An 11,585-nucleotide genomic window follows, 5' to 3' on the forward strand; every position below is an offset into this window, starting at 1 on the left:
CAACCCTGGTCCTGGAGGGCTACAGGATCTGCTGGTTTTCACTGTTAATCTGCACTTAATTAGAGCAGTTGACTACACTCATTTCACCTGGTTACTTATGTCTCAAGTGAGTGATGATTTTAAGGTGAAAACAAAAACCAGCAGACGCTGTAGCTTTGCAGGGCCAGGGATGAAGAGCACTGGTCTAAAGTGTTTCTCAGAGTTAAGGGAAAGGCACCATGGCAGTTAGACTGAATAGAGCCCTGACAATATTGTGTGTGGTATCCGGAGTACTTACAGGGTTAAAGAGCTCAGTCGTCAGGCCCAAGTAATTATGTAAGGCCAGGAAAGTCACTCTTTGAAGGCGCACCATGATAATCTAATCAGAGACACAGTCAGAAAGAACACACGGTTGTCATAGCAACACAAGAACACAGTCGGAAAGAACATACTGTTGTCATAGCAACAGAGAACCACAGTCAGAAATAACACAGGTGTCATAGAAAAAAGGACCACATTCAGAATTGACATGTTGCTATCACATGACATTACATTACATTATTGGCATTTGGCAGAGCGACGTACAGTTGATTAGACTAAGCAGGAGACAATCCCCCCCTGGAGCAATGCAGGGTTAAGGGCCTTGCTCAAAGGCTACACCGGGATTAGAACCACCGACCTTGCGTGTCCCAGTCATTTACCTTAACCACTACGCTACAGGCCGCTCATTTGTTATCACAATAAAAAAGAAACACAATTGAAAAAGGACACGGTATTGTCATAACAAAATAGGAATGCCATCAGATTGGACAACAATACAGACACAGACACACACACACACACACACACACACACACACACACACACACACACACTTGCCAGTGCACAGAAAACTGCTCCCCAACAAACGTGTGCCAGAAAATCAGTGCTCCCCTCAGCTGGAAAGTGAGTTTTAAGTAGTGTCTGTACTGAACGTTTCCCATTCCGATTTCTCTTTCGACATACTGCTTTACCGCCTATTGCGTTTCAAGAGTACAAGTGAACTACTAAGTTTCTTTATTGGACAGAACAGGGAAACTGGATTTATACTAATTCTTCCATATCCCTCATATGCACTTGTGTCCTAGCAAGTGGTCCTGCTGCACCCTTCAGAGATCTATTGAGCTGCCAAGAGCAGAAACAGTAAGAGCGAGGCTTTATGAAGACCAGAATGTGCAATTACGTTATGCAGATCAGAATGTGCAATTACGTTATGAAGACCAGAATGTGTAATTACGTTATGAAGACCAGAATGTGTAATTACGTTATGAAGACCAGAATGTGTAATTACGTTATGAAGACCAGAATGTGCAATTACTTTATGAAGACCAGAATGTGTAATTACGTTATGAAGACCAGAATGTGTAATTACGTTATGAAGACCAGAATGTGTAATTACGTTATGAAGACCAGATTGTGTGCTGTGCTCAGTGAGTCATTGACAGCACATGATAGCTGCACACATTGTTGAATTCCCAGTCACCTATCACTAGAGCCTAACAGTGAACGGTGTAGGTTGTCAGAGAATAACAGTGTAAAGGGCAGGAGATTCAGGTGTGCAGCGGTGTAGGGGGTACCTGGATGACTCGGACTAGTGTCTCTGGGTACTTCTCAAAGACGGAACAGAACGCGGTGGCAGGCAGGCGCAGTATGGTGGATGGAGAGGCTGCCCGGGCCGACACGGTCTTGTAGGGAGCAGGGTAAGCCTGGAACAGAGAATGAGAAGAGGGGAAGAGAGAGAAAGATGACGCCAACGAGAGAGAGATGAGAAACCTCTAAAGGCTAGCAAATCCGCCCTGTTGCGGCCCTTTACTTGGCTCAACATTCATTTGTGACCTGCGGTTCATTTCAGGACACTTGCTGACTCTCAGAAATAACAAAACCCATTTGAAGTACTAATATGTACACCAGGTAAGAGCTCTCCTTAAGAGACAGTACATATTTACACTGTAGCTATTACATTATCGTAATGGTACTCAAAGGAAATTAAGCACTTCCAGTTAATGAAGTTAACGTAGACATGCCATAAACAGAAGCGAGAAGAAGAGAGACAGGGATCATGGGACGAATAAACAGACAGACCGACAGACACACAGGGACGGACTCACAGTGATGACGTCCAGGATACTCAGCAGACTGTGGACACTGTCGCCCGGTAAGACGTCCTTCACCACTGCGTCTGTCCCATCCTGGATTACACCGATAATACATCAGTCTCTGCACTTTTCCTCCACTTTAACTCCACTGTTTTATGCTTCTTCCCTTCCTTGTCACAACAGTAAGTGATTAAATTGGGTTAACAGCCAGGAAATCTATAAATATTGTGTTCAACTGATGTAAAAGACAAGTCTATTAGCCTTTCTCTCGATCCAATTTCAACTTGAGGGGCTTTACTGTCATGACATTAACACACTGTTGGGAAGGGGGATTGGTGATACGTATGCGTTAAATCTTAAATCCACCTGGTCTACACCCTTCTGGATGCTATGCAAAATGATCCTAAGCCCATACAGTACCCACAATGCCACAGACAGTAAACAATACACTGTATATGTATATGTGTGTGCACACACGTGTGCGTGTATGTGTGTGATGTAGGGGTGAGAGAGATTTGCACATTTTCAACTCCCAAAGCATAAGTTAGACTGCAGGCTGTGGGAAGCTCTATGTATGCATACACAGTATATGCAGTAAGCAATCATAGTAAGTAACAATTACAACATTGATATACAGTATACCAAATCAGGCCAATACTGCATTTCATTGGTAATGGCAAACTGCCATCTTTTTAGCAGCAAATTAATTTGGCAGTAGTCCTTTTCTGTAAGGGTGATATAATTTCTAAGAACTGATCTTGTGTTTTCAAAGTAGGCCTACCGAATCGGTGCATTTACTGCAATTCTATATCCTTCTCTATAAACTCCCTCTAACATAAGTGCAGTGTTTTTTCCCTTCTTTCAATTCACATGGTTCCCGCACTGGTTGATTCACAACACCAAATAGCATGTTGAAATTTTCTTCTAGCTTGACTGAATATTCTGGTGAAATGACATCAAAATGCACATCTGCCTCTCTCAAGAGTGATGACTGATTTACAAGATAATAAAAAAGAATGGAGCCCGGTTGCTCTGAATGACCAGACAGCCATGAAAGTGTTAAATCTGCCTGGTCTACACCCTTCTGGATGTTATGTTTTGCTTACACTTCCATTGTTTTTGTGACAAGAAACGGGCTTTCTGTGTGAATTCATGACTTCCTCGCTGAGAACAATAGACAATATCAGCAGTATTAACCGAATCTCATGGCACGCATCCAGTCAGATACGGCCTCCACACACTGGCCAGCACAATGTAAAATGCTGGCTGACCTTACCGAACTCTTAGCAGAGGAAAGGAACGGTCAAACAACGCAATGATCTTACACTGCGGAGGAGGACATAGAAAATGATGAGTGGGCCTTTCACATTGATGGACGAGGGGGAAATAATGAACGATCACAGAAATGAACGATGGCACTTGCGCTGTCAAGGCGGAGATGTAAAATGATAGGCTGTCCTTACACTGTCGAGGAGGAGATGTAACATGATTGGCTGGCCTTACGCTGTTGAGGAGGAGATGTAAAATGATTGGCTGGGCTTACGCTCTCGTGAATGCACAGCTCCAATCGCCCGGCCTGGACCACGTAGATGCTGTCGTCTATGTCGCCGCGGCGGAAGAGGGCCTCCCCCTCCTGCAGCTCCACGAACACCATGTGACGGCACAGTTCCAGGAACAGCGGCTTCTCAAAGTGACCCAGCACCCTGGGAGCCGCAGTAAACATAAGCCAAAAAATCACGCTGAGGAACACCTCGGGGAACAATAACAAGCAACTCAGCACATCTCCACCCTTCCTCTCGCTCCTATCTATAATAATAATTCTGATAAACTATATGTATGCTGCTAGTCTCATGCTCTGTTCCAACTTCCAAGCATGTTTCACATTCCTGTAGGAATATTCTCAATATTCACAAACCAAGACCAATTGAGCATAGGTAATACAGTGGTAACATTGCACACAATAGGGATTCAGTTACTGGGGCCGAGTGCAGCTTAATGATTCAGAAGCTTAATTTGTAACCAGATGACTGCTGGTTTAAATCCTTGTAGGGGCGCTTCTGTCCCAAATCTCATTCGCCATGATAAGCATGTTCTACATTAATACAGGAATATTCTCAAGGTCCAATATTTGCCACCAAGACCAATTGATCATAGGTAATACAGTGGCAATGTTACACACAATACACAGGGGTTTCAGTTACCGGGGCTACAGTGTAGCTTCAGTGATTCAGAAGCTTGGTTTGAACCAGAAGGCAGCTGGTTTGAATCCTGGGAGTGGTGCTTCTGTCCCAAATCTCATTCTCTGCGACGAGTCAGGGTTCTCTCACCTGACATTCTTCAGCATGTAGAGCACCTCGGAGGGGAGGTGGGAGTTCTGCACGTCAAACTCCGTCAGGTCAGCCTCCAGCAATGAAGGCGGGGGCTCTTTGGGCTGCAGGGTGGGGGGTTCCCTCCGAATGCGCAATATCCTGGAGCACACACGCGCGCACTCGTAAGGTCGAAAAATAAATCATGTATTTTCAAGTCTCTGATTAGAAGATGAGGAATCCTGACATCTTGAAAAAAAAAAAAAAAAAAAAAAGGCACTGAAAAATGCTATGTGTGCACAACAAGAATCAGGTCCTACCTGCGGGCTATAGACAGGACTTTGGGCCTTTTACGCGTACGCTGTCTGGACACTGAGTTAGAGGTAGGGATGGAGGACAAGGTTTGCACCTGAAAGAGCAAAAAAAAAGGTGTTTTTGTATGAGAGAGACTTAGGTAATAAAATAAAAGACAGAGGGAGAGGGGTCTATGGGAGTTGTTACTGCAGATTAACTGTTATGGAGTAGCTCTCAAGTAGCAAGGCACCTTGATACACACTGCCCCCTGGTGGTGACAATCGACAGACTGGATGCCAAAACAACAACATGACTTTGTGGAAGTTACGCACCTTTCTCATGATCTTCCTGCCGTAGAACATTACTTTGTCTCTTTTCCTGAAGCGATAGCGTGGAGTACCAGCCTGCTGCTCCTCTGAAACACGCACAGAGTGATAAAATTAAAATGATATCCAAGTTAGTGATGAAATCAACACATCTGTCCACCATGAAGCACGTCCAGTCACAACCATGATATTACATTTAATGCTCTGCACATACAAAATAATTGCACAAAATCACAAAATATATTCATCACAAAATAATTGCCCTCAACGTTTTTCATTAGAGGTTATTCTTAGTTCAAACTCAAAAATTACAACATACTGTTAAATGCATAGAAAAATAACTGGACAGGACTCATAGATAAAATTGTTTACCCCCAAATGAGTTGGATTTGTTGAGGTAAAATACCAGGCTAAAGAATATGGAATCTATGACATCTTGATGGAATATGTACTGCCTTTACTGCGCAACTACACACTGTTCACATTACAATAAAGTGTGACAGATAAAATTATATAATTATATAATTGGGTGAGAGAGGTTTATATATTTCTGTAAATTACTGTTTAGTTTTTGTGTCATTATTATTATTTTTCATCAGTAGTACAGTTAATGTATAGAACTGACTGATTTATCATTTGTGGATGTGTTTCTGCATGCTTTGCCAGTATTTACAGATGTATTTAAATCACAGTTTGGGAGACAAAAGAAAGGGAAATGTACTGACTGGCCAGCTTGTATCTCCTGTATAGGAAGAGCACGATGATTCCAATGAAAGACACAGCCACTGCTGCTCCAATCAGCACGCCCGTCAGCTGGAAAAGAACACGCCTACATTACTGCATAGGCTCTGTTAACTCATATCTGCATACTGAGAGACAAGCGAGTACTACATTGACAGGTTATACTTAGTTCTGTTCAGAAGTCTGAGGCACCCACAAAAAAACTTTTTTTTTTTTTATATCAAAAATTTTTTTTCTGCATTAGTGTCAGTAGAAAATAAAGAGATATTACTTGGAGACAGAAGCAAGTGAGACAGCCAATGTTGACAGAATAACTGTAGCAACTTGTCCAATATGAACAACCAACCACCTGATTTTGAATTGATGCAGCTTTAAAGGTGAAGGGTGGTCACAACAAATACTGATTTGAATTTGTTTTAACCATTTACTGCTCTTTATGGTAAATTCTTCTTAATTTAATTATTTTTGAACACATCTTCACTTTACATATGTTTTTTTACATGTGCCTTCTCGCACAGTACTCTATATCATGGTGACTTTTGCCCGTATTCATTCATAATAGCAAGCAGGGCAGGTCACAAAGGAAAACAACATTGCTGCAACATGACAGAAAGAAGATAGACTCATACAGTACCATGGTAGTCTGCATCTGCTCCTCCACAAACTGCTGCACCCGAGCCCGAATCTCACTGCTGCTGGGCAGTGCGACCTGAAATACGAAAACACACACAGCTACTCAAAGAGCACTCGTCCATAAACACGTCAACGCACACACACACCCCAAAAGTCAAACAAATAGAGGCACACACAGAATTCAGCCACACAAATGCATGTGCGCACACAAAGGAGGCATGTCCTAAAATGAACAATTGTAAATGCATCTGATGAGGCTTGGGGTATAATTCCAAAGAGAGGGTGATAACTACAAAAGGCATTTCTCCAAACAGAGGATAGGGGCTTATGGACAAATAATCAATGTGTGGGAAGGTGAGCTGTATTTTGACTGGTCCTGGCAGCTCCATGATTGAAAAGACCCAGGGAGCAGGAACCATTATGGGGCACACTTTGCCATCACTAAAATGCTGGATATATGAGTGCAAGAGACAGAGGGATGATGAGTTCTTACTGGGTATACACTGCAGTTTTCCTCCTCCTCTGCCATTCCTACAAAGACAGAGAATGAGAGAGCAAGAGAGAACTTAGTTGAGCAGCAGTTAGAAACACTTCAATTAGGAGACATTGTAGTTGCAGTAGTAGTAGTAGCTCTTGTTATGCTACCCCTATACCAGCTGTGTTTATTGTATGTGTTAAAGGGTCCATTCCATTAGCCCCGTCTAAAATGACCTTTCCCCATGTCCTTCTCTCTTGTTTATAATATTGAACATTACGTGTTAAATAATATTATGTTACTCATTTTAAAATAATAAACCTTTGTTGGTCATTCATTATGGGACAAAGAAAATACACAATAGGCCTACCCCCAAACGCACAAAATCACATTGCCTAAACTGCAGCAAAGACAAATAGCCACATGCAAACTTTATCAGAGTGCATTACGTTATGTTGACGCACGCTCACTCCACTGTCACCTACAAATGTAGGCAGTCTAAAGATTCGAAAACAAGTTCGCAAAGCAGATAATTCAATTACTTATTAGCTACAACTAGGGGTGGGATTCTTGCGAAACGGACTAGTTCAATCACCTTTTCCTCGAGATACTGAACTTTGAGGCAGAAGTCTGAAGAACCCAAAAGATGTCGAAGAAGTATCACCGGGAGAGTTGTCCTTAAATGCTTCTGCCTTTAATACAGCGAGTGACCAGAAAAGATCCTCTTACGTCCGCTGGACCGTAACCTGACACCCCCAGCAAACGCTCACATGGAAACCTTGACACATAAAACAGACATGGGCATAGGGCAAAGCAGCCTGCAACAGCGTACCGTTAGCGATTGCAACATTAGAGCTCTGTACTTGTTCACTTTTCATTTAATTTAATATACGAAACTATGGACTATGGACCTCTGTATCGCGAGAAAAACAAATCGCGTGAAATCTAGGCTTAAATAACGTGATATATAAAACATTACATTGTATTCCTACAGGTAGCATATATACATGTCTATCCATTGTTGGTACACTCCCCGCAGGTAGTGTCCATACAATTCAAGTATTTCCGTAGTGGTCAAACTGTCCCAGTTGAAGTTCGCTGTTTGTCAGTATGTTGGCCGTCTAATGAACTTAATTGGCTACTGGCACAGTCACACAGTCCACGCAGATGCAGATCGTGATCCTCTACACGCACTTCTCTATGACAGTTCTGACCACGCAGCCATCTGCGGAGCAGGAGCCCAGCAAACTGCACTGTAATAGTGATTCATTTTCAAACCTCCTACTTACTAGATTTCCTTCTGTGCGCTTTGTCTCCCTCCCTCTGTGGCACATCAACTTCGCTGGCTACGTTCCCTCACGCAGTCATAGTAGTTTAAATCTTGGCTACAGCCCCGACTCTCAGAAACTTACCACCAGTATTCGCGAAGCTGATTGGCTGTCAACATCTAAAATCGTCCTATCAGAGCAACGAGTGTTCGTATGTGCAGTTTTCTTTATCTACAGTGGCGTGCGCAGGGTGGTCAAGGTAAGTGTTTGTGCTAACTTGGAATTTTTCACAATGATAGATGTAACATACTCGTTATATATAATTAAATACCTACATATCGATGTTTGAAATGTTTTAACAAACGGAAGCTATGTTTCTGTTGCATTTCCATCATTAGCTGGACATCTCAGTTACGTGTACACAGGGTCAAACGTGTTCTTTGCAGCAATAATAACCAGTAACTGGCAGATGAGCTAAATGCGGACCGTTTTAGACCAAATGCAATAGCTAGTTGCCACTGATATCCTTAAAGGCAGGCATCTAGTTGACAAACCTTTTTATAAGAGCAGCTAAATTAACGTGCAGACAATGGCGTCCTTCATACTGCATTGCGTGAGCTGAAAATGACAAGGTTCTATCTGCCTTCTGAGTTGTTTTGAGACATTGAGCTTCAAAGATTGAGTGAACTCCAAGCAGATACGACTTTTAAGGTGCATTTTTTTCATACCTTTAAACAGTATTTTTGTGCCCTATAAACAACATTTGACACACTCGTTTTGACACAAACACCAATCATGCAATCTGTCACTCACCACATAGGCCTAGTATATCTACACGGGAGAATGACCAGGAAGTGTGTAATGCATAATACTTGAAAGAAACAAAATAAAATCCGAATCAGAGTATACCAGTTTTGAGGCATGAAACCGATACCAATTAGCCTACACTTATTTCATTTGTAATCGGTAATTTACCAGATTACCACTTCAGAGTAATCCACCCAACACACCCACACAACTTTACACTGAATGTAAGGGAACTAGAATCATTAGTTTTACATGTATTATAGGCTCCTGCTAAAATGGGCGACATGGCTCAGGCAGTAAGAGCAGTCGTCTGGCAGTCGGAGGGTTGCCGGTTCGATTCCCCACCCGGGCTGTGTCGAAGTGTCCCTGAGCAAGACACCTAACCCCCAAATGCTCCTGACGAGCTGGTTGGTGCCTTGCATGGCCGCCAATCGCCGTTGGTGTGCGAATGGGTGAATGAGAAAAAATCAATTGTACAGCGCTTTGGATAAAGGCGCTATATAAATGCCAACCATTTACCATTTATCATGTATCCTGCTAATATCAAGATGCACTTGTATTTGTTTTAAACAAGAATCCCCATACCTGAATCTTTAGGATTCCCATATTTAAACAAAAAAAAAATCCATTTATCAATCCTGTCCCATGGCCCCTGCTGGTTAGTGGCTACTTTACTTATAGTGGTCAGACCCCCGTTGCCAGTAATGAGAGAAAACATTCTTAGTTTTTCATGCCAAACTAGTATCTTGCTCAGGACATTAACCTTTACAGTCCCAAGTACAATATGACTGTGGTTCCACCCAAATCCCAAGGGGTAAGGGCTTTGGTTCAGAACATTTAGAATTTAGTTGGGTTTTAATAAAGGCTCAAAACCATGACCAGCAGTCATTTTGATTGGTTGATAAGGTATAAGGTGGAGAGAGCTGTATGGCACTCTTGTGACTGAAAGGGTTAAGCAAAGTGTTAAAGGTCACTAGTTGGTTGACTGGCCTTCATCTCTGTCAGTAGACGCCTGCAGACCCTGTAAGACGCACACATGGGGCTGCTGTCGGCGCTGACGGGAGGACTGGTGCGGGGGGGGCGACGCATGGCGGTGACCTCCACCAAACGCGGCCCCAAGATGATGAACAAGGGCGGGCCTGCAAAGCCAACCGGCGTGCTCATCTCCAGCAGAAAGTTTCTGAAGGTAAAGGAGATGGTCCCGGAATTTGTGGTTCCTTCCCTGGAGGGCTTCAAGCTGAAGCCGTACGTGTCCTACCGCACCCCCGAAGGGACGGAACCGGTCCTCACCCCAGAGGCACTTTTCTCCCAGGCTGTGGCCCCGCAGATCAAGAAGGACTTCGAGGAGGGGACATTCAGCCCAGACCAGCTGGAGAAATACGGATTTGAACCCACACAGGATGGAAAGCTCTTCAAGCTTTACCCTAAGAACTTTGTCCGGTAGATAAGACTCGTACTCTCCTCATGAAACTATTTGGTGGGAAAGAGATGCTTAAGCAGCGGTGAACAAAGACATAAACTTAATGTAAATTCTGACCAGCACAGCAATTTCATGTGTAATGTACAGTGCCCTCCATAATGTTTGGGACAATGACCCATCATTTATTTACCTCTGTAAAGTGCAAGTGGTTAAAGTGCACATTGTCAGATTTCAATAAAGCGCATACAATTTTTCGAAATTACAGCACCCCATTTCAAGGCACCATCATTTTTGGGACACAGCAATGTTATGTCAATGAGTCATCATGTTTAGCATTTTGTTGCATATCCTTTGCATACCATGACTTTCTGATGTCTGTGACCTATCAACATCATCAGTCTGGATGTCCTATTTTCAGGTTGACCTTCAAGTGGTGCTAAAACAGTACAATACAGTACTGATACAGAATGGAACACATTTCTTGGCTGAATAGCTTTAAATCAAGGGTCCTAGGTATCGAGCCTTAAACCACCATGCTGCTGTCAGATATGCAGTAGTTATGAAAATAATTTTCTCAAATGTTTTTTTACATTGAGTTCAACAGGAGAATTTGTCAGGAGAAGCAATTATTTTATTGAAACTAAACATGACTACTTTCATCTGCATAATATTGCTGTGACCCAAACATTATGGTGCCCTGAAATGGAGGGGCTGTGTATAAACACTGCAGTAATTTCTATATGCTGAAACCGAAATGTATAAAAATGCAGAAGTGCACATTATTAATGTCAGATATTAATAATTTGCACTTCACCCACTTTAGGGGGGGTTCTGACGAAGTAATTTCTATATGCTGAAACCGAAATGTATGAAAATGCAGAAGTGCACATTATTAATATGTCAGATATGAATAATTTCCACTTCACCCACTTTAGGGGGGGGTTCTGACGAAGTCAGTCTTTGGAGTATTTGAAGCTTGGTTATTGTCAGTACCAAATGCAGACATACAGTTCTGTGCAAAGTAATTGATTACATTTCTTTTTATCATTAAAATTTCAGTCATGAGGTTCTGCATCATTGTCCAGGGAAGATTATAGTTGAGCATTGCTTTGTGTTGGAATTTCTACAAATATACCTCTGTCCTGTGGCAGACTGAGCTAAATTATGGCAAATAGTATCTATTTGTTTTTCTGTTTGTTTT

The 11,585-nt window shown here is 42.5% G+C and overlaps 2 protein-coding genes across 4 annotated transcripts in view; one reads left to right on the forward strand and one right to left on the reverse strand.

Annotated features, from left to right (window-relative positions):
• Window positions 1-8,274, reverse strand: part of pnpla7b (patatin-like phospholipase domain containing 7b) — a 31,376-nt gene extending 23,102 nt beyond the window's left edge. The window contains exons 1-12 of one of the 2 annotated variants that reach the window (XM_061259381.1): window positions 8,179-8,274; window positions 7,485-7,667; window positions 6,908-6,945; window positions 6,416-6,490; window positions 5,766-5,853; window positions 5,047-5,129; window positions 4,741-4,829; window positions 4,442-4,582; window positions 3,658-3,817; window positions 2,127-2,207; window positions 1,596-1,724; window positions 278-358 (exon numbers count right to left, since the gene is read on the reverse strand). In XM_061259381.1, the coding sequence (XP_061115365.1) occupies window positions 278-358; window positions 1,596-1,724; window positions 2,127-2,207; window positions 3,658-3,817; window positions 4,442-4,582; window positions 4,741-4,829; window positions 5,047-5,129; window positions 5,766-5,853; window positions 6,416-6,490; window positions 6,908-6,943 (963 nt within the window). In that variant the 5' untranslated portion in view covers window positions 6,944-6,945; window positions 7,485-7,667; window positions 8,179-8,274. Of the gene's footprint in view, window positions 1-277; window positions 359-1,595; window positions 1,725-2,126; window positions 2,208-3,657; window positions 3,818-4,441; window positions 4,583-4,740; window positions 4,830-5,046; window positions 5,130-5,765; window positions 5,854-6,415; window positions 6,491-6,907; window positions 6,946-7,484; window positions 7,668-7,868; window positions 7,959-8,178 lie in introns of those variants that run through there. The other variant, XM_061259382.1, reaches the window with a different exon arrangement.
• Window positions 8,074-11,561, forward strand: mrpl41 (mitochondrial ribosomal protein L41). 2 transcript variants are annotated; one of them, XM_061259388.1, is made up of 2 exons: window positions 8,074-8,416; window positions 9,973-11,561. In XM_061259388.1, exon 2 carries the CDS (start codon window positions 10,001-10,003, stop codon window positions 10,406-10,408), a length of 408 nt encoding a protein of 135 aa, XP_061115372.1. In that variant the 5' UTR covers window positions 8,074-8,416; window positions 9,973-10,000; the 3' UTR covers window positions 10,409-11,561. The 2 variants fall into 2 exon arrangements, with proteins under 2 accessions (XP_061115372.1, XP_061115371.1); XM_061259387.1 differs by having other exon boundaries at window positions 8,075-8,416; window positions 9,970-11,561.
• Window positions 11,562-11,585: the final 24 nt, after the last annotated feature.

Source organism: Conger conger, chromosome 11, assembly GCF_963514075.1.
Source record: "Conger conger chromosome 11, fConCon1.1, whole genome shotgun sequence".
Taxonomy (NCBI): domain Eukaryota; kingdom Metazoa; phylum Chordata; class Actinopteri; order Anguilliformes; family Congridae; genus Conger; species Conger conger.

What these genes read in the sequence shown, in the direction of transcription:
- mrpl41 (XM_061259388.1), top strand. Translation starts at nt 10,001, where the DNA reads ATGGGGCTGCTGTCGGCGCTGACGGGAGGACTGGTGCGGGGGGGGCGA.